The 23,498-nt window shown below is 37.3% G+C and overlaps 2 protein-coding genes across 2 annotated transcripts; one reads left to right on the forward strand and one right to left on the reverse strand.

Moving 5' to 3' along the window:
• Positions 1 to 846: 846 nt before the first annotated feature.
• Positions 847 to 13,808, reverse strand: LOC141609972 (PH, RCC1 and FYVE domains-containing protein 1-like). Its single transcript, XM_074428594.1, has 9 exons — positions 13,398 to 13,808; positions 11,807 to 11,893; positions 10,482 to 10,571; positions 10,194 to 10,274; positions 9,213 to 9,401; positions 7,023 to 9,122; positions 3,426 to 3,572; positions 2,304 to 2,674; positions 847 to 1,378 (listed from the first exon to the last, which is right to left on the reverse strand). The coding sequence occupies exons 1-9, from the start codon at positions 13,431 to 13,433 to the stop codon at positions 1,246 to 1,248; spliced, it is 3,234 nt and encodes a 1,077-aa protein (XP_074284695.1). The 5' UTR covers positions 13,434 to 13,808; the 3' UTR covers positions 847 to 1,245.
• Positions 13,809 to 17,081: 3,273 nt separating this feature from the next.
• On the forward strand, positions 17,082 to 23,268 carry LOC141657188 (uncharacterized). Its single transcript, XM_074464343.1, has 6 exons — positions 17,082 to 17,116; positions 17,185 to 17,320; positions 18,187 to 18,294; positions 20,472 to 20,606; positions 21,400 to 21,486; positions 23,216 to 23,268. The coding sequence occupies exons 1-6, from the start codon at positions 17,082 to 17,084 to the stop codon at positions 23,234 to 23,236; spliced, it is 522 nt and encodes a 173-aa protein (XP_074320444.1). The 3' UTR covers positions 23,237 to 23,268.
• The last annotated feature ends 230 nt before the right edge of the window (positions 23,269 to 23,498 follow it).

Raw genomic sequence — 23,498 nt, forward strand, 5'->3', positions numbered from 1 at the left:
AGTTTTTTTATCATATAATAATGGAGATAAATTTATGTATAATGTGAAATAATATAAAATGTTTTAAATATTAAATTTATTATAAGATTGTGCCATTAAAAGATTGTAAGATAATACATGCTAAAAATACAACACCTTATTTTTAGGAAATATTATTTAGGCGGGAAAAATAAGAGTTTCGCCTATTCATTTAGTAAATAGAGGATTGTATAATTGTACCCGTTAATTTCAATTAATTAGTTAAATATAAAAAGAGCTTAAAAAATAAAATAACATAGTTTTTTCATATAACGTACTTTAAATACTTCATAGCGTAGTAAATTAAATGTTATAGTACAAGAATAGCATAGAGAGCACCAATGATATAGTTCTAAGGCCGTGATATCATGCTATGAAACAAAAAAAAAATATTTGCAATGAAAAAAACAAATTAATGTAAAAAAAAAAAAAACAATCACAGCTTACGAGTGGTGTTCATGTGAAATTGACACGGTTACGGATGAAAATAATGAAAATATATGAGAACCAAATTAAAAGTAAAAAATATTGGCCAATGATGAAAATGAGCAACAGACATCGCCTATTCAATTAACACGATTAATTTTATATCACAGTTCTCAATGCCCAATTAAGTAGTTCTATATTACATTCATCTTGTATTATGTCTACTTGCCCATATAATATCTTAATTTATATAAAAATAGATATTAAAATATTGTTATGATTCTCAATAAATTACATGAATTATAATTCGGGTGAAATATTTTTTTGTGTGTTAGCAATAAAAATGTCTACATGTTTCATACTAACGAGATTACAATTATGCGTAAATTTAAACAATTAATCTTAAACGCACCCGTGAATTTCACGGGTGCAAAAACTAGTTTAGATTCATAACGCCAATTGAGCGCGTTGCCGTAATGCTAATCACCGTTTCAAGATAGTCAAATGCACATTCAGCGTCGAATATACAAGAATGGCGTCATCCCATATTGGGGAAGCTAATTTGCCTACTCTCTTTATCTATATGTACAATTCCTACTACTATGTTCCCACTATAACAAGAGCAGCCGCCAGAATATGACCAAAAATGGCAAGGAAATACATATTTAAGGGAAAGTATCCACTACCAATTTCCCTGCATTTCCAGAATATAATTTTTGAAGCTCGAATTTCAGTTAGAACCGTGCATATTCCATGTCCAAAGGGGGTCAAGGTCAAAGTTAAGCATTCCTATAACCTACGTTAAAGCAGTATGCCATCCTTTCCCACGCCAATACCAGCCTTGTCAGCCATTGGAACATCATACTGTTGATACACTCGATCACGGTTAGTAGACCACCATTGCTCTGCTTCTTTTTCACTAAACCGCTTCCGGCTGCATTACCACAAAGGGAATGACTTCAGGCCCAAGGCCACAAAAAGCCGCATATATAAACAAAAGACAGCCAAATTGTAGCCTTTTCTTCTTTGTGAGAAAATTATGAAATACTGTAGTAGATTACTTCAGAGAAGTTATTGGCGTCCTTATGATGGGATCATATTTTTGTACAGTTGTCGGTGCCGCAAGTTCATATAGTATAGAGATTCTAATAAGGTAGTTTTTTAAGCAGGGGTAAACAAACTTGTATACGGTGAGATGTTCGGGGAAGCATGTGCAACAGTGCAAGTGTGCGACTGTACATCTAGCATTCTAGTTGTACCCCATTTACTATAAACCTTAACTGTTACCCAAAAAATCACCAGAAATGTGAAAGTGGGGGATTGCTCTTTTTTTACAATTGAATCTGGAGTTTCTAACTCAGATACCAAGTTTTTCAGATTTAAGGAGGGTTAAGGCAACAACGCCACTGCTACATTCTACCATTCTAATAGGAATCTAACTTGACCTCTGGTTAAGCTACATCAACCTATATTAACCCCTGAGCTGCTCTTAATATTCTTCTTGCACGGTCTTGCACACAGACACACATTGACCAACGGAAACCCAAGGATGGTGGGTCATGGATAAGAAAATATAATGAATGAATTTCAACACGTTTTCAAAAATACCCCCTCTCTTCAAATCCAAACACCCCAAAAATTCAAAATCACTCTCACTAAAAGGTTGGGTTAGTGGTGTTTGGATTTGAAGGGAGGGAGAATATAAATGCAAAGGGATGTGATCAAAGTGTGATCTAGGAGACTGCGTAAAATCAAATGGGAAGAAAAAGTAACTACGGAGGGAGTACTCGTATAGCAGTATTACACTAAATCACGAGCATCAAAAATTTAAAAGTTAGACAAAATGAGCCATATAATACCTGAATCGCACACGTTGTAGGTCTTTGCCTCCGCCAGGTAGAGACGCAAGGGTAATGTATACACCAGGTTCATCTTGCTCCACCCATTCAGAACCACAATTAGCTTCAACGTCAGTTGTTCTGTTCTTGTTCCTGGATGGTGTCCCCAAATTACCTATTCCAGCGTTATTGCTATTGGGAGTACTGGACCCATTTGAATTGTCAGTGTAGTTTGACCCATTTAAACCTATTTCATGAACAGATACTGGACTGCTAAGCCGTTCTTTCACATTAGACACACCACTTGCAGGATTAGGCCCAGGGGATCCTTGGATATATGCCTTGCTGTTTCTTACTGCTCCAAACGGCAACCTTTCAGCCATCTCCTTCAACTAGAATCAGAGTAAATCATTTTAATAATCATAAGGTTTTAAAAGAAATTCTTGTAAACCAAGACTCTCTCCATTCAATTAATTATTTCAGAACATGTGAGAGCTAGCGATTTTGAGATAATGTAGTGAATCCAATTGAATGGAGCGGCAAGTATCTTTCTAGTTTTCAGTGCGCAACCAATCAAAGTACATAAGAAACAAATGTCAAAATGTTGGCGCTCTTAATCATAAATCCTGTTTGACACACTTATAAATAAATCTAAACGCTGTACATATCAAGTGTTTGGATAGTGTGGCTATGCTTGCTTGTAAAGTTTCTTGATTTATCTAGAAATTAAAAAAATGGTAACGGCATTCTTCAAGCCAAACTGTTGGAATTGCAGGGGAAAAGGCAAATTTAGCTACCCTAAGCCAGCGAACAAAGAATATACGTTTGGAAACTGGCATGTACTTTCTCTTTCTCAACTAGATCTTTACGCTTGCTTTTTTTTTTGGTAGGGAAATTTTGAACATAAACAATCAGTTGAATAGGAGACTAATTTACTGCAGTCAATGGCTAAAATCTGATTTAAAATGAACAGGCCTTCTTTACTTATTAAAGTGTATATCAGCTATTTAATTGTACAAGGCACAATCCCCAAACATTAACAAAATTTCGTGCAAATATAAATAAGATCCAAAACGCAGCATATAGGCAAATGAACTCATTAGAGGTAAATATCGGTAGGCAAAGAGATTGGCATATTCTTACTTGAGCAGTAAGTGACTTGATCACTTCCTTCGCAGCTTTGCACTTCGCAGTTTCTTCTCCTGCTATTACAATTGCTTCCTTCAGTTGTTTTGATGTTTTCTCTAGCTCAACTTCTTGAAGTTGTGTTTTACGAGTGAGTTCTTCAACCTATATCATGCACCAGAAAGCTCTCATTAAATCTATCACACAATTACTTGTATATAATAAACAAGTTCCAACTAAATGAGTAGTCTTGAAATTAAAAATATATGATTACTATTCAGTTTATGCACCTATATCATGCATCAGAAAGCTCTCACTAAATCTATCACACAATTAGTTCTTGAGAAAATAAACATGTTGGAATGATACAAAACAGATTCTAGAATATATTACTCTCATTTAATTAGTAGACACATAACGTTCCAACTGATTAGCTTATTAAACGTTAGTGGTTAGTGGAATAATGCTCTACATTACATGGGATGTTACTCTCCTCCTTTTGGAATTGTCTTGTAAGTGAATGATAAGCGCACTTGAAGTGCGAGTGTTGGCATAACGGCTATATCCCTGCAAGTAGCCAGGTTTGGTCTCTAATGGGCGTAAAAAAGGTATAATTGAGATGTAACAGAGGCCACCTCCACTCATGCAGAGCCAAGTTCGATTCCAAATGGAGTGATAAAAAAAGGGTGAGAAATGCACCATATTTGAGTATTCGAGAGAAGTGCAGTAACAAATTCAGTGGAGGAAAGTACTCCATCATTCTAGCCTCAGAATTGTAAAAAAAGACAGTTCTTAAAAGAGAAAAAGAAAATATCCATGAGAATATGAGAAACTAATGTTGGCGAGTGAGGAAAAAAATGCATATTAGGCAACACAGCCAATATGTTATCAGATTGACGGTAAAGATCCGACAATTAAAAGTGTGACAAAGGACTCACGACATGAAAAAAAAAGGTGGTATTGACTAACCAAGCTTTCCAGAGCAAAGGAATAAGAAATGTAAGCATGCAATGTGGGCTATCTTCTTCAAATGTTGGCACGAGCAGCCTATTTTTATGGAGTCCAAGAAACATGAGTCTCAGACTTGTTATTTTTACGTCTCAATCAAAGGCTTTGTTTGAAGTTTGGGTGTGGAGCCCAATAGAATATTCTGGTCTAGAACCTGTGTGGTTGCGAAGATGTCCCATACCGTTTTGAAGGTAGTTTGCTCATCAATGAAGATAGAAGGTAACTACAGTAATTTAAGACAGCGAAAGAGTTGCATAAAAAAAATGTTAAGGAAATGATGACTCGGGTTAAGTTTCAAACATTGGAAACTTTGCTGAAGACGGGTGCGCATAACCCTATTGGATATTTTGTGCGATGCCAAAATGTGGTGGCCAAAGAATCGCAAGGAGAGCATAGACTTGCGAAGATTTTCATCATAGAGGCACGGATGAATACTAAAGGAAGATCCTGATTTGAAAGTTTCCAAGTTTGTTATGGTGAAGGACGTAACGGCATAACCAATAGGCTCGGCATAAAGCAATGTCAATCTGTAGAAGTATTTCCTACAAATTTTGGACAAGGAGGGTGTGTTGGAATTATGATCCAAAATAAAGTCTAGACTATTCTACTATAATTTAATTCGATGCTCTACGAGTCTACGTTACATAGAATGTTACTCTCATCCTATAACAATTACTTTTCTTGTACTCCGTATGTTAATATGTTTTGCCTATTTAAGGCCTGTCTCTATATTGAGACAAATAAGTAGGTTTAACATATAAACTTCTCCAAAAATGTTCACTCTCCTCCTCTAAATAAACTAGCATGGTATCAGATTCCACGCTTAAAAACATGGTTACCGGATTCGCTCGGTACGTTACGAATCACGACTCGTTAAAAGCGAATCCTATCATGTTGCTTACTAAAAATACATATCACATATTCTATAAGAGCGAATCGCGAATCGGTAAGGACGTATGTATAGCGAATCCGGTAACCATACCTAAAAAGACCTCGGCTTAATGAAGGAAGAAAAAAGAAGAGCCAGTCTGTATGATTGCAGCCTTTGGTCTGCCTTAGAAAGGGAACTCACACGCGAGGGGGAGTGTGAAGAAAGAGCTTAGTCCTTGTCAAGTATGACATGTGTGATCTCACATTGAAAAAAGAGGAGAATGTTGTTTTGGGAGAACCTCCTTGGACTTATGAAATGGACATCTATCCTCCTTTTGGGTGCGGCTCAGGCTCACACATGATTTTAACAAATCAAGTTCCAACTAAATGAGAAGTTTTGAAATTGAAAATATATACGAAGTAATTAATATTCCGTTTTTGCAGATTCATAGTTGTGAATATGAACATGAGAAAGCAAATCACTAGAATTCAACATCCAGATCTCCACACTTATATAGTTATGATGTCGTGATGATTGAAAGTTTCTGAGAAAGAACAAATGTATGAGATCTCCCGAGGAGTCAGATTAAAAGGATTCTTCCGAAGACAAAACTGCAATAAAAGAAGTCCAAAATCCAGATAACAGCAACATTACTCAATGTGCAAATGATGGGTCTCAGATCTAAATCGATCATGGAAGATAGGAAACATAAAAGTATAACAGTTGCTCCCAGGAAACTACATTTTGGAATCAATACTATCCTTTTTTTTTTAACTCCCAATTCTCTCCTATATAAGTAGCCCACTTGTTCTTTTTCCTAACTACTTGTACAGTGTTTGTTGTTTTCCTTAAGGCTTTTTAAAAAACAATAGTAGACGGAAAGAGGAGGGAGAATAGAGCATGGTGTTTTCCTTCCATATCTTTCCTATGTTAGGAAGATTCTAATTTGCAGGAGGGAAAATGGATCCCTCAATTTCCCCCAATGCAGTATCCAAACGGAAGTTGTTCCCCTCCCTTTACCTTCCAAATCTCTCCATCCAAAGAAAGGGTAAACTTTGTGCCAAGTTGGAAGTTGAAAAGATCAACGGAATGCAGTGTTGAAGTTGATCACTGTTCGAAGATAGAATTAGTGAAGGGCTTGTCTAAGAAACCATTGTTCTCCTCACATAGCATCCGACTAGTCCTCTTCGAAACTGATACCTGCTTTTCATCATTTACCACAGCTCGAAAGGGAACCAAAACCTTCTTTTAAAAATATATACCAATGGATGACACCATTATAAAAAGGAGAGCTGGACAAAACGTTATGCTATCAAGTTGTCGTGTATGACATCGTGATGACCATAATTTCTTTCCACACCAACTATAGTTTAAATATCGGCCGAAACACCGCAACACAATTGAGTTATCAAGATTTTGAAGTTCACCGTAACGGCAAATTTGACGTATATTGGCTGCATATATAGTGTAACGGCAAGGTCGGGTCTCTAGGCTGATTCCGAAATCAAGGCTCAAACTGAGATTTAATACTATGGTGAGTTGGTGACAACTTAATAGACAATTACACATTTTCTGTCAAGGGTAATGTAAACCAACTTACAAGAATCAGAAACATGCATGCAAGATTCAAGAAAGACTTCAACCAAAAAGAGGTGGGGGCCATCAGTAACATGAAAGAAATGTAATGTAAATACAAAGCTGAAAAACTGACCATGGTTAATTGAGATACTACATACCTGAGCTCTGAGTTTCAATACTTCTTGACTGAGATTATCATTTGTCCTCTTAGGATCTTCTACAAGTTTGTTCGGCAAATTAAGTGATATCATAGTTGTACTAGGTGTCGCAGCTCGAGGCGGGCTAGACCGTCTTGATGTAGGCGAAGTTGCTCGAGATACTATACGTGATCCTGGAAGAGAAGCAGAAAAAAAATTCTTGGATGACCCAAATGCTGACAGTCCAGCTGTAGAAGTGTTAAATGTACCCCATTTAGTAAATCCATTTGGAAATGGAGTGACACGGCTACTGTTAAATTCTGACTTTTTGTTCCCTCTGGAAGACACACTTTCTGCATCCTTAAATGACTCCATCCTAGAAATCATACTATCATCACAATCGGCATTTTGGTTGAATCGCTGATTCATACTGCCTCTTCTACTCAAAGAAGACTGAGAAGATGAATCATTGTCTGTGGATTTTTTGAGTTTGGTGTAGCAATTATCACAAACTCTATAAGGTTTATTAGGATTAGGTGCCATAGAAGCCTTAAGAGACTTTCTGCTGCTACATGGATGACAAAACACAAGTCCACAATTATAACAATTGTGTCTTTTTCTCTTAAAATTGAAAGCTAGACGACATCCAGAGCACAATGACTGATCCACCCCAGATACCCACTTATGAAGACAAATAGCTGCAGTAAAATTTGTACCACATGCTACACTTTTGACTTGTTTATCTTTCAATGCTTCAACTAATGTGGGGCTATTTTTGTCATCTGTATCCCCATGACCTAATCTGCCATTCGCACCCTTCCCCCATGTATATACTTCAGTTCTCGAGGTTAAAACAGCGACATGATAAGCCCCACAAGAGATGTCCTCAACAAAACTGTTAGCAAGTTTTCCTTCTACTCGTACAGGTAGCTTCCCATCCACTTGAGGGTTCCCTAGTTGACCATATACAGGGCTTCCCATTGTGTAAACCTGCCCTGTGGTTGTAAGTGCGACAGTCAAGCTATGCCCGCAGACAACTTGACAAAAATTAGGCTCAACAAGAGCAGCCACACAGGTAGGGACAAGTCTTGCTTCCTTATCCCCATGCCCAAGCCGACCCTTATCCCCATCCCCCCAAGTGAAAAGTTTTCCTGAGGAGCAATTGCTTGAACTTGATGAACCCACCATAACTTCTATAACTGCAGCAGTGTGCCACACACCACAAGCAGCTCGCACAGCTCGCAGCCCCTTGAGAGACTCAACCTCTCTTGGGATTGAGAAACTTTTTCGATCTCCATGGCCAAGAACACCAAATGTCCCATCACCAAAAGTGAACAACTGCCCAGCTGAAGACACTATTGCTGTATGCCACGGTCCACAAGAAATCCATGAGACATGTATTCCCTCCAAGGGTCCAATTAGCCTCTTCGGAATCCAATGACCCATTTCATCACCTTGTCCAGGGAGGCTAAAATTGTATTTTTTGCCACCCCATATGTACAAATCACCTGATAGTGATACAGCACATGAATGATTTTCTCCGCAAGCCACAATTTCAATATTTGTATTCTTTAGAGCATCCAAAAGCTTAGGATGTGATACATCGGAATCCACACCATGACCTAGTCGGCCTCCTGAATCTTCCCCCCATGTAAAAACTTCTCCCTGTTTTGTCACTAAAGCAGCATGCTTTCTACCACAAGCTACATTCTGAACATCAAGAAGCACAGCAGAATCCAATGTTTTTGGCTTGTATGAATCCAACTTCACGCCTAAAGAACTTCCAAACCTATGGGGCCCGCCACCCAGGATAGCATCCCCTGCGCCTTCCCCCCAGATATAAACATCACCTAAAGCATCACCATCATCATGGCCAGACCCATGGCTGGATGAGCTAACAGCGCTTGAAAGACTGACACGAAATGTGTCAACACCAGCACCTCTGCTGCGTCCATTCAGGACATCGAAACCTCCAGTGGTTAAGGACTGGGTAGAGCTAGTTGAACCTTGCGGGATGAAATTTTTGGCAGGCATTGTATACAAATTTCCATCTGACAATCCCTTTTCGAAGCCATTTTTTTGAGGACTTTCAAAGGGAGTAAAAATGGGATCTGCACCATCCTGATCAGTAAATTGCATATGTCCCCTCATTAACAACAAACAGTCAAAGCACAACTAAATAATAAGCAAATGGAAATAAGTAAAGAACACCTTCTGCAGACTATCGCAACTGCCAAATGGAGAGCTCAAAGGAGAGCTCCTTTGCGTTTGAGCTTTTGGGCTACTTGCTTCTGATGATACTCCACTCCTTGGTTCTGTTGACCCTCTTCGGTGATAGCGTGATATCAATGCTTTTAGACCAGTGAACCAGACTTCAGCTTCATCTTTATCCTTGCAAATCTGGAAATAGAGAATAACTTACAATCCTTATTCCTACTATTTTCACTATAGAAGCTATAGAATGGAAGGGGAGAAACTATTCTCAGCAAACAGAGACCCCAGATTTTGATCGCTTGTGTGGTTCCAGACTCACATGGCACTGGGAGTTAATGTTATTTTAGGGAATATGGACATGCATATATCAAGGAGACAGTACAGTAAATCATGAAATATTAACATACAAAATGCTAAGAGAATATTCCAGGATAATTGATCAAATATACATAATTGAATACAGTTACACCTAGATCAGCTAGATGGATGCAAATATATCCAAAGGTCACCTCTGATTCTCCATGAGCACCAGAAATACAGATACTGAACGGTTGGGCACTGGCTACAAACAGAAACTTATGACCCAACCAGTGCTCAAATTACTTCACCAACACATTATAGTGTTTAACACAGGACCAGCACATACACCCACATCTTGACTATTTTAGTTTGATTACTAAACCATGTTCAGAAGCAAAAATTTTAAGCAATAAAAATTTGGACACTGGTGCAAAGATTCACATTCTCAAACTAAAGGGAAAACATAAAATAAAATAAAATAAAGCACAACAGGGAGTTTTCTGTCTTGTGACTACTCCCATGCATGTTTAGCTATTTAGTTATCTACTAAGCTAATTGAGTGCATAAGTAATGCTCCTATACTTAAGGAAGAAATCAAATAGACATTACAGCAAGAAATTAATGACATAGCCTCAATCGCCACACCACTAATAAACAGGGTGCAGGGTATAGGCTTACCAAATCTAGAGAACGGTTATTGTATATAAGCGAAAATGATTGATATTCCTTCTCTGGTCGGGGATGTCTTTGGAATATAGGCTGCAATAAGATAGTTACCATCATTAAAAGATCAAACTTTCCAGAAACACTAGTAACAACTAACAACAAGGGTGAAATGTATCAGAATGAAGCATCGATCAACTGATCAAAATTCAAAACAACACATCACAGTATGCGGAAAAAAAAAAGTGTACGTACGCTGCCCAGGAATAATTCTAGAACATTACAGCAGAGAAAAATACTTACTGTACGCTGCCCAGGAATAATTCTAGAAACATGACTAAGTCTCAGGTGTTTTTCCTCATTTCCGGAGTACCATAGAAGAAGAGATTCATCCTGAAATATGGAATGAAAAGCAAAAAGAGCAATAGGATTATTTATAAGCAGATATTGTAATAGACAGCATATTATACATGGGGATAAAGCCGGTGGAAAACGACTTAGGGAACCAAAATAGGTATCAAACATCCAAGAATGAAAAAAAAAAGGACATTCTGTTACATTACGAAAGGACAACTACAGAACAAATTTATCGCTAATATCTTAAAAATTGTGCATCCCAAACGACAATCCATTGTACAGTTTCATCAAGTCTCCACTCTCCACCATTAACCAGCTACGAACAAGAAATGTGCTCGTCATTGCGGGAAATCTCCATCTCTCAGATGGAGTAGGTGCATGAGTTCACGTGGCATATATTGGAAAGTGAAAAAGAATCTCCAGCATTAAGGATTCCATAAACACCGACAGCTAACCCTTAAAAGCTGAAGCGCGATTGAAGAGGGAAAAATATCACCAGGTTCTCAAAGAGACAGCTTATCTTTTCAAACCAAGAATCAAAGAGAGGATGAATTCATAGGCTCATAGCTCCAACTTTTTTTATATCTCATATTCAAAACTCCCACTTTTATTTCCTTTTTTAACACTCTAACCTTTTTCGACATCTCCTTCAAACCACTTATCAAAAGCCAGTTATGGTCAAACTAGAAAGGCATTGTTTTCGCAAAATCAATTATGAATGGTTGGTTTTATGTATTCACGGAAATTATCCAATGTTTTGGTTAAAATTGGCTTTTGTAGGAGTTCTGTAGGAAATATTTTGAGAAGGCAGAATTTTGAAAACTATACGAAGGTACAAGTTTTGCAAATGCGGTATAGAAAAGGTATGAGTTATGAGGTAACTCCTAACGATAATAAAAAAAACACGGTCAGTAAGTTCATCGATACGCCCTAAGCGGCTTGGAGAAAATAACTAATTATATTATAAGTAACAACCAAAAAAGGTTGCTGCCAGCGCAGTAATGAGCAGCTTACACATGTTACATATACATAAACGTTTGAGCAGCTTACACATGTTACATATACATAAACGTTATCTTTATGCTTCTAGAAAACGTCTAATGTTGGGTAATGATTCTAGAATTCCTAAATGATGAAAAAGGCAAACATAAAGCAATTATACGAATACAATAACTGGGAACAGAAGAACAGTTTTATCAGAAGAGATATAAGTACACATTGCGCTTGGCACAAATAAGAAACAGACGATACAAACTTATGAAGAAACTTACATTAGACAATCTGAATGGACAAAACTTTGGCTTCCCTCTACGACCATATTTCAGCAAATTTGTCCCCTTTTTTAGAGCAGTGATTGCCTATCCATTGGAAAAAAAAAATTCTAGAAATGTGAGCTTTTCAGTTACCTATTTGTGGTAGCATGGAGAAGATTGCACATTCTAACATCCCCCCCAACCCATACACACAAAACCAAAAAAACACCAAGAGAATTAAAATAATAAAAACATTAAATGAATAACCAAGTTGAAGAAATGAGGTCCGGTATCTGACCTCATCGACTTAATAATGTAGACCATTCATCACGGCTTCAGCGTGGTGGGGATTAAAAAACAACTAATAAGCCTCACTTTGAAAGGAATGAACACAGAAGGGAGGAAGTACTGCTGCGATGCTGCCTCAACATCCCACTATAACAACCTTTCATCTTTCATGCAACCGAGGGCTAACTAGGGTTAATAATGAACTTGGTTTCCTTACAATAGTTTAGATTATGCATTACAGCCTTAAGGAGGGGCAAATTAAAAATAAGATCAGAAAGCCTCTGATCTGACTCCAAGAGTGGATCAGCTGTTCTACAGTTGCTGTATGCAGAACAGAGAATGGATACAATCAACGTAATGGGATCTACAGCCCACTAAACATAACTATCTCACAGCAAACACCTCTTCCACATCACTTGGACTCAGAGAGACATAGGGCAATCTATGGTCTCCATTTACTCACTACCGGTACTCGACCAGAAGACAAAATATGAAGTAAGGATTTTCAGACATAAGTTGTGCAGTGGTGAATGTCTGTCAACAAGGGGTGATTCCTGGTGTGTTGAAAGTAACAATGGCATAGACTCGTTAGACCGCAGTAGTTGAACCATGGTATTTAATTTAGGTTTCATAGGTCAAATGGATATTACCAAAACCAGATGGGATCTTTTCTGATCCACATGACCAGATGGACTTAGCGATAAATCTTTGTATACGCATTTAAGAACTAAGAATAGCTTTCAAGCTATCCATATGTTAGTACTTAGTACTTAGTACTCAGTTGAGTGGCAGTTACTACCAAGCCGCTCTCTCTGTGTTAATCAGTGACAATGAAGATACTTGGATTAAATTGGTCTCGGTCATGGCAGCGGCTCGTCGTGTTTTAAACACAAAATAAGATGGCGTAAATCTGGCTTCCGACTTGTAAATTTGAATCACGTCGGTCAATAACAGGTATGGCAAATGTGAGTAGTAGCTGAACATTCTAAAAATATACACAATCCGGTATAATTGCTAGATTTCAGATCAGCATTAAACGCGTCAATATATTAAACGCGTCGACAGAAATACAAAGTAGCATATATAAATGAAATAAAAGTAAATAAATGACCGGAGCAAAGGGAGTACATAATAAATTGTGGCATACTCGTAGTTGTTTAATCACAAAAAAATAGCATTATGAATTCGAATCTAGTTAGCACCAATAAATGTCCATAATTACATAAACATGGCATTAAACAATACATAAAAAATTGATGATTTAATAAAATAATATGGTAAATAGAATATTTACAAAAAAATGGTAAAAATGAGAAATTACCAATTCGATATCTCTAGAGTGATGAGCAGCATTCATCGTCGCAAAATCCAGGAAGCAATTCAACCACAACTTTCTCTCATTTTTTATACTCAGTAAATGAACACTTGACTCAGCTACAGAATGAATGAATAAATGAATTAATGAGCTTAGAAATCGAAATTAGGGTTTGAATTTGAAAATCAAAATTAGGGTTTATGGTTCATATAGGAGTGAAAAATGATTGATTAAATTGTTGAATGACAGAATATTTTCAACAGGAAATGTATGTATGTATGTTTTTGAGGTGAATAATACTCCGTACTCCACTAATGAAGAAACACATAAATTGAAGATGAAAATTTATTTGGTAAAGCTAAAGAGCTAAAGCTAATAAGGGAGAATATAACAAAAGAGTAGAGTAGTAGTTGTGGTGTTAGTCGGCTTAAAAAGTTGAAAACTCAATCTAAAAACTCATAAATCCTTAACCCCTTAAGGGGTCGTTTGGTTCAACAAGTCGGAATGGAATGGAATGGAGTTTGATAGTATAATGGTATGGGTTTCTAAATCCATACTTGTCTAATCTTGTTTGGTTCATCGTAAATTATAGAAGGGGGGAATGGAGTTTGAATCCAAGGGGGAAGGGTGAGTATGAGATTCCAAGTGGTTGGAGTGGAGTTAGAATCCATTGGGTATCTAACTCCATTCCAAATCACCCCAACCAAACAATGGAATGGCTCAAATCCATTCCATTCCATTCCAATATGCCCAACCAAACATCCCCTAAAAAGTTTATACTTGGATATCTGTAGCTATGAATAGTGCTCACCCAAGTTCTCCCTCTCCCGTTGGATCTCCCTTTTAGATCTCAGTCCTCCATTTTCCATTCACTCACAGCCACAGCTTTCTCATTCTATCTACTTTCTACTCCAACCACATCTTTCTCATTCTCTCTTCTCTCTTCTCTCTTCTCTCTTCTCTCTTCTCTCTCACTCTCTACTCCACTCATTCCCGTCTCACTCTCATTTCTCACTACTCACTACTCATCTAACTTTAACAATCGACTTCGAAGAGACGGAGCTCCGTCTAGGGTTACCTGGTGGCATCAACAACACTAATGATCAAGATCAAATTGCTAAGAATAATAATGGGAAAAGAGGGTTTGTTGAGACTGAGGTTAATGAAACCGCTAATGTTGATCTTAAGCCTGAAACTAAGCTCATGAGTTTACCCGAAAGCAAAGCACTGCAAATAAAGAGCTCATGCCCAAAAACCATGTGATACCACAAGAGAGCCGATGCCTGAAAATCATTTGAATATGTGATACAACCAGGGTCCGCAAACATTCCAAGTTTCCGACATCCATAAGCTGCCATCAATCCATCATGCTAAACCAGTACTAAGGTATCAAGCCACGTTAATCCTCTCAAATATCACAGTGCCATGATGATGCGACGATGCCGATTTCTTTCTTCCTACAGTTGTTGCGCATCCATATAGGTAGTTATCATCCTCTATTATGCTTTTCGGTGTTGATTATTTTCATTGGTGTTTTTGTTCGGTTTAATTTTATTTGATCTGATTTATTGTTAATTATATTGTTGTAGTTGCATTAGGCGATTCCTTCGATTTAATTTTGTTAATTTCAACTTTAATTTGCTCAATTTGTGTTTATCGGCTTCTTAATGATCTTATTAAGCTTAAAATTAGGGGGCTTTGGGTGTTTTGATGGAAAAAAATGAGCACGTAAAGTTAAGGATTGATGAATTGGGGATTTTGTTGTTGAAGTTGTTGTGATTGTGTAATTAAAGTTCATCGGCTGGTTACTTACTGTACTAAGCTGAAAATTAGGGTTTTTTTGGTGGTTTGATGCTTCGAGAGTTGAAGAATTTGAGCTCGTGAAGTTAGGGATTTGCTGAATTAGGGATTTTATAGTTGGTTTGTTGTTGTATTTGTTTTGATTTGGGGATTTTGATAGTTTTAGTGGAAGTTAGGGTTTGATAATTTTGGAAGTAATTAGTAATTATGAAAAATCTGCAGAATTTGAGCTGAAATTATTTGGGTTTGCTGAATTTGAGTTGAAATTGGGGTTTTTGTTAGATTTTAAGTAGGAAAGTTGGAGGAAGAACAAGGAAACGTTTTATTCACAGTTTATATTGGCTAAAAAGGGGCCTTTGGGAACTAAACGGATTGCAGCGCATTTAGAGAGGAAGGTGAGGAAGAATCAGGTTGCCGATACCGATATCGGTGTTTCTGTTGGTTAGTTTTTCTTGGTTCATTTCGCACTTGTTTTGAATTTTGTTGTTTTTTGTATGCTTTGTGAATTTGCATGTTATTGGCTTTTATTAGTTTTTCCTGGTGATTGTTGATTTTTGATTGGTGGTGGTTATATGTATGATTTGTATGTTAATATGGTGGACCATTTTCGGAAGCTATTTGAAGTCTAAGCATTAGCTGGTGAGAATTGTGGACTTTATCGTGGTGTCGTAGGATTACTTGTATGATTCGAGTGGTTATTGAGGTTTCGGTTTGATTTCGTCATTGTTAGGGTATTGTAATGATTTTTGTGTTGAAAAATAGTTGTTCCTTGTACTGGTTCCTTAATCTGCCGATTTCATTGTTTACGTTTAGGGTTTACGAGCACCCGGTCTTTCAAGGTATATCTTCTAATTCGATTCCTTTCACTTATCATTCCTTTAATCTCCATCATCGTCCTCCTATGTAGGTGCTGTCATTGCCTCCACACAGACTAATACTTGGGTATGCTGTCTTTAAGTTTGTATCTCTTCATTTTAGTATTTTGGACCTCGTTTACCGCACTTTCTTTGGTGACATTGCTAATGTGTGTTATCGAGTCCTTTGTACTGTTCTTTTTAGGGGTGTTTGGTGGCCGGCTTACTATTCTACCACAAGTCTAACGCAAAGGGAGTTTTTGATATCTTTGAATTGTAACTTTATATTATCATTGGCTGGATTGGTGCTTTAGCCCTGGAACTGGCCACCGTGTGAACTTAGATTGCAATTTCAGGGGCAAATATTTGGTCGTTGTTTATTCATTGAATGTTGCCCCTCGGGGTAGCTGATATGGTACTGAGCATTTCAGCTCGCAACGCAATCATAGGGTTTTAACCTGCTGTTCAGCGTTCGTTTAATTTTTTTGTGCGCGTTCAGGTACTCGTGATGTATTCACTCTAAGCTTCGACTTACCTGTGGTGTATTCTAAACGCTGACCGTCTGGGATAGATTGTTATTCTATTTTTTCCTTTAGTTTGCTTGTCTATTACCTTGTACTCGATTTTGTAGGTGTATGTTGACAGCTAATTGCCACTGAAGAATTGGCGCTCCTGGGGGTTCCTTGTTTTATCCTGGCAACAAGGTAGGGATGGCAATAGTGTTGTCTGCCATAGAGCTCGGGTGCTGATTTCGTTTGTTGCTGTCTCTTCTCTTACAGTATAATTGTCTATTTCTTATAACTCAGCTATCTAGATGTCTTTTTTTTTCAGCTGAATACTGTTGCATCCCTGGTATATTTGCCGGAAGCCCACACTATCTTGGAAACGAGATTAGATTGGCAAACGTGACTGGTATTTGAAACTCAAGTGTTGGTTTAGTTAGCCTGAATACTGCTGGTTTATCTTTCTCGGCGTATTCTAAGCTGTTTACGTTCCTCTAATGGCAGGTGTATTATGCTGCAGTGGTGACGCATGAATGCGTAGTGCCGATGCATTTGCTGCTGTTGAATGGTAAGCTTTAACACGTGATTCTGTGCTTAACTAATGTAAATCATTCGTGAATGTTCTCTTTTTGATAGGTATCCTTGGTTTGCGCTTGCAGTTGGTGATTGTCGCGGTCCGGCGCGCATGAGGGGGTGCTTATTTGATCATGGCTACGCGTTTAGAGCTGACACCCTCTTGTGTGCAATATTTGTTCCAGATTTCCTTGTTGCAGTATTTTTTTTCCAGAGAAAAGTCCGTAAATCAGGAATAGGCCACACTCTAATTTGGTACAGGCAGAGAAGACTTGATACCTGAAATACTTTCTTTTCTGTCTTCCTTTTTTTCCATTGGTTTGGTGTTTGCTTTATATTTGGAAGTTGCTAATAAATTCCCACTCAGTGTCAGGCTATGACTCATCGCCTGGAAGATCCTGGTAAGCTATCTACAACTCTAGCAGTTTAGTTTTAAAAAGTATATATTGAGCCATTTTATCTCGAGGGTCATCGACTCACTAACCAAATTGCCTCTGGGTTTAGCTGTGCTTTGCGTGTAAGGCTCAACTTGCAATGCACACCGTTGTGCAAATTTCATATTTAGAGCTTCTCATACCTTTATCATGTCTTTATCCATACCTTTTATTTGAGAACTCTTTAAAATTTAAAATAAGGTATTATGTATTTTGGAAATAAAGCGTCGTTTGCAAAAATGATGTGTCTTCTCCTCCTGTTCATGAGACGTGCTCTTTCACTTCGCTCCATGTCACCGTGATTCCTCATTGCACTTCACATCCTTGCATTATTACTATTGTTTGTTAAAAAAATGGTATGCTAATGTTTTCAGATATAACACCATGCCTCCAATATACATTTTGTATGGCATGAGGTGTCATATGTCTCTGGTGTGATTCCTTAAAAAAACAAGTTTCAGTATGTTATTTTAAAAATGATAGTTTGGTTTTGTTGTAAGACTTGGTAAACCTGATCTCAGGCCCCAAGTGAACAACTGAACATCTAAGCATTACCCAAAAACTGATTTATTTAAATTATTCCAATTAGAAAATAACACTACTTGGCTATTTGCAGATTTTGGTGATGTAGATATTTGATTTTGATGTAGAGGTGTCGAAGCAGAAATTTGAGGGTGATTTTGATGCGTTTACGACTTCGAAAGGTGTTAATTTTGCTAAACCTCTTGTTGATGGTCAGGTAAAAGTCTATTTTAGTCCATGTCGAATCATTTTGGGAATAATGTTCTCTGTTTGTTTAGTAATATAAGTTAGTGCGTGGTACGGAGTTGGTACCGCCGTACTTATATGAGTTAAGTGTGCTAACTCGAGATTTGGTGTTTTGAAAGTGTATTAGAGAAAGTGTCCAAATCTGGTTGGTAGGAGCTAATGCTTTTGGTTAGATCATCCGTGCAAGAGCTATTTCTTTTACCTAGATAATGAATGGAATTTTTACACTTCGACTGCTTCTGGAAAGGTTTAATCGATTAGTGCTTTAGTGGTGTAATCGAGCTTATATGAAGCTCAAGTTCATCTTAGAAATTTGAGCTCAAGCTCTACTCAGGCAAAGGCACACTTAGCTGAATTCATTTTTTAAGCTTTTAAATTAAATCAAACTCCGTTGTTTATAATTCTCCTAATTGAAAAAGGATAAATGAGGCTTATTGTCTGAAATTGAGGGAGCAATTGATGACGGTTCTATTTATATATACAAAATTTGAATAGAAAGGTGATAATGAACCAGGAAGAGCTTTTCTTATGAAAGGCCTACTAAGCCCAGTCTCAACTTGGATTTGGTCAAGCACGATCTCATTTTCGGTTTAACAAACTCAAAGCGAAATTGACCAAATAGATCTCGTCTAGCATGTATGTCTTGTTTACACCCTAGAGTGGGCCGTTCCTCATATTATCCATGGTTTTTATTATTGGGGAGAGCTTTTCAATTATCCATGGTTTACACCCTAATAAGAGGCTATAAAGGCAGTAATGATGCTGGTTATGGTGGTAGGGACAATGACAGGTATATTATCTATGGTTTTAATTATTGGCAAGAGCTTTTCAATTATCTAGCTTTTCAATTGTCCATGGTTTACACTGTATTAATTATTTTCACTTTTTTTCTCCAAGATCACTCCTATGCACATATGCTAATTTTCTGCTCGGCTCTTGCAAAAGGGATCTCCAGAGGTCAACGTTTCTGGCCGTTGCTACAGAACCTCTCTAAGTGACTCATAAATGAAAATCAATTATATATGCTTGAATGCAAATAAAACTTAACGGCGTGTTTGGCTAGCAAAATAGGAGGGGTGTTGTGCAGTGGTGTTCTGGAGGGATTTTTATTTGCCTTAGAGGACGAAAATGGATTTTGAATTTGATTTTGAATGTGGAGAGGTGTTCTGGAGTGTCAGTATTTCTTTAATTAAAGGTTGATGTATTTCTTTAATTAACTCCGCCTGTGAGTGTTTTCGGGCATTCACTGCTGGACCCAAGCCCGGATAAAGGAGGAGGGTCGCGGTAGGTCTGTGGCAGCCATCATAAAAACTTAGTCACATTTTATGGACATGTATTTCTTTAATTAGAGGTTGATGTCATGCTATCAATAGTGTTGACTGAAACTCAGATATGACGAACCGTGTCCAAATTAGGGAACTTTTTAATATCTAGGTTTGCAAAATTGTAGCCGAACAATTGAACTTCTAATCTTCACGGCTGCGAATTGGAGATGCAGTTCCTAGCATTGTTAATCCCTGAGGCTACTGCTGCTTTTTTTGTTCAAAAGGGGGAATAAAGTGATTGGTTTAAACTTATAGGAGAACAGAAAAAGAAAGATGATAATTTTAGCTTAAGCAAAGTGTCTAAAATATGTGACCAACTTAAATCCTTATGGTCTCTTCTATTATTTATAGGGTGAATGCGTTTGTCACATATACAAGGCCGACTCGTCTAAGTTTTTGTGTGTGTAGATTCTACTAATTGAGAAGTTAGACCATCAATTATGATTGATAATTTTCTTTTGATATGTTTCATGTGGGCTGATAGACTTTCTAGGCTGAGCATATTGTGTGGAATAAAATCATGTACTCCTGTATGTATTTCCTTCATATTTTAGTTACTACCATGAATAATATCAGAGTCATTATTTGACTTAGTATCGGTGACATTGTAAGTTCTTAAACAGGTATCAAAAAATTAATCTATTTTTGAGTAATCAAATAAAGTATATCTCTTAGGAGACACTTGCCCATTGATCACATGTAGAACACTAGAACCATCTCGGATACTCTCATAGAGTGATAGCCTTCCTTATGCTCTTTTGTGCATGTTTTTCAATAGAATTTAACATTTTGTTTTTTGGTGTTTAATTGTTTGGTAATTTAGGCGAATCATCGATTTACAACAACATTGCAAAGACGGATTTATGGTCATTCAACAGATGTTGAAATTCGCCCACTAAATGAGGAGAAAGCTGTACAGGCTGCATCTGACCTTATTTGTGAAGTGTTTATCTTTCTGGTTAATTTTCTTTTCTTGAATCATCCATTTAATCCAGTGTCTGGTCTCATCTCCCTTGTGCCATCTATCTCATATGCGTCTTCCTAATGTGACTAGATATATGCAACCACTCTCGAATTATTCTTGATACGATAGAACTTTGATATGCCTTCGTTGGTATTACTTTGGTTATTTTTATATATCACATTGGTTTTATAATGCCAAAAGATGATTGAAACTCTTAGTTTTGGGATTACTTAAGTAAAAAAAATAACAAAACCATTCAGTTTTTTTTGAAGTGCTTGCCCAAGATATATTGGTGTCTTGTGACGAAATGGATTATTAGGGTGACTATACACTTTTAGTTGAATAAAACTGCTTAGCAATTCCTGGCATCAGGCTTTTCTGGCTATCTAGGCATAATCTAACATCAAGATCCAAGGATCTACAGAAATGGGTGTCTTTAGTCATGTTCTCATGTGTGAGCTAATTTTCTCACTTACAAGCCTAGAGGGTTGCACCTCCAGTTTTACATTCGTTTCACGAATTAATATTTCTTAATAGGTTTAATCTTGTAAACTCTAGAGAATCATACCACAAATGGAACAGCTAAATGACTCTTCTGCAAATCTATCATGATCATAAGTAGCTTGCTTGGTTGACAAACAAAATAATCCATCATGCCTACTCGAATTTGCAAAGATGTCACAAAGTAGTCATTAGTTAGGTCTCTTGACGGTGTAATACATCATCCATGTTCGGTCTTCGGGTGCAGTTAATTGAACTTTAAATAATTATCACGAGTTATATGCAGGTTGCTGGAGCTGCAGTGGTATTTGAGGTGCAGAGAAGTGCAAAATCTGACGCTAAAAAGGAAGAAAAACGGAAGCAAGAACTTGAGGTAATGTAAAGTTACACTGGTTTAATTTATTCTCTCTTCTGGTGATCTACAGCAGGGATAGTTTTTTCTATACAATATCATCCCAGAGTTAAGTGCTTCCACAAATGGAAAAAAGTGTTAAATGTAAGCAACCTTACCCCCATTGTTAACAACACCCACATACGTTATTTTTGGGATGACCCATGAGGCCATGATATTTTTCAAGGATTGCATAAAATGAAAAGTGAGTCATTTTGTGATTTATTCGCTGTGGCTTAGTCTATTGTTTCTACGAAAGATTCATATAAGTTAATATGTTCTGATTATGAAAGGCGTAATAGTAGTTTCTCTTACTATTTGCCTCGGTACCTTGTCATGTCTACCTTGCTTCAATTTTAATTGCATCAACATACTTTAACTTTCAGATAGCCTGTGTCAGATCTTGAATAACTAGATTCTCAGTGAGCCTTTGTGTGTGTGTGTGTGTGTGTGTGTGTGTGTGTGTGTGTGTGTGTGTGTGTGTGTGTGTGTGTGTGTGTGTGTGTGTGTGTGTGTGTGTGTGTGTGTGTGTGTGTGTGTGTGTGTGTGTAGCTCCTCCATACAGGCAGGCATTCTATGTCACATCATGTAGTAAAGATTGGACCTATGCCCTGATTAATGTGAATTTGGTTCCAAATGTACGCATACGACCACACGGGTGAATTAAGTACAGTTCTTATGCTTCAGTCTTTCAGATTAGTTTGCTTGTGAAGTTTGTTGGGTTATGCCTTGTAAATCGCAATACCGGTGGTAAAGGTTTGGAGCTAATGACGTTACGCATTCGGCTGTGGCTCTAATAAAAGTGGCCCAGTGGCTGTATCTAAGTGATCATGGTCCTTCAAAGGAGGGGAGGAATCTTTGTTATTTAGTTAGGGGGTCTGCCTTTACTGATCGAGTTCATTACATTCATTTATGTTCATAAATTATAACATGGCCTCCCTTGGCTCAATGGTTGAGCGGTAAAAGAATCAAACTTGAAGTCAAAAGAACAAACCTTGTCCACCTCTAGCTTTACGCTCCAGGGTTTGCCTCTGCTTTTACACCTAGAAAAGGTAGAACACGATTAAATCACTCTTGTAAACTAGAAGAGTAAAACTTGTGTGGAAGTGTCGTATACATTGATTCTTATGGTGCCGAAAGTGTTGCTTGCAATTTCTGTATTTACATCTTTTTGAGAAAGTGGATTGCTAGTGATTTCACATACGAAATGTCAATTGTGCAATTTGACTCTCCATTGAAGAAAGTTATGACCTTTATTTTTTCTTAGGCCCTCTTTCAAGATCTATAATTTCTGTAGTGTTGTATCCCTCCAAGTTTCACCTTAATAATATCTTTAGCTCAAGTTTTTTGAATGTGTTGTGCCAGAAGATTTTTTTTATTGTTCTGAATGTTCCGAGGCTATATTGGTTGATTGTAAAGATGGATGATTCTATCTAAAAAGCATATTTTCTTTGTGAGGGATGGTGGCAATCGTTGTTTAGTACTCTTTTCTAAATGGGTGTCCTACGGATAACTGAGGATTCTATTCCAATAAAATATTGCTTTATCGAGTAATTGACAAAGTTCTTTTAAAAGGGATTTTTTTAAATGCTGTGTGAAACTTCATTCACGTAGTAATCCGCACAGTTTAGTAGATCGGCTATGAAATATGATGGACTAAAGGAAAGTGTCTCGCTAAATTGTTTATACTTTCGGTATTGGGATGTCGCAGACCATAGTTGTAAACTTGTAATGAGATAAGACAAGGAAGGAGTGCGTACATTTGACCATCCATTCCTCGTCATAGGGTAAAGGTAAAAGAGTAATGCTGTTGTATCTTATGTGAATTTTGATTTGCTTAATGTAAAACCCAAGTGACCTTAGTGTGACCTAAATGGATATATGATTGCAATAGCTTGTAACACCCGACTCGAGTGATCCATCTGCCATGTCTGTTTAACTATACTACCTTAAGGTTTCAGTTTCTCAATGAGATTCCATCTTTATTTGTTTAA

The sequence above is a fragment of the Silene latifolia genome, chromosome 1 (assembly GCF_048544455.1).
Source record: "Silene latifolia isolate original U9 population chromosome 1, ASM4854445v1, whole genome shotgun sequence".
Lineage (NCBI taxonomy): Eukaryota > Viridiplantae > Streptophyta > Magnoliopsida > Caryophyllales > Caryophyllaceae > Silene > Silene latifolia.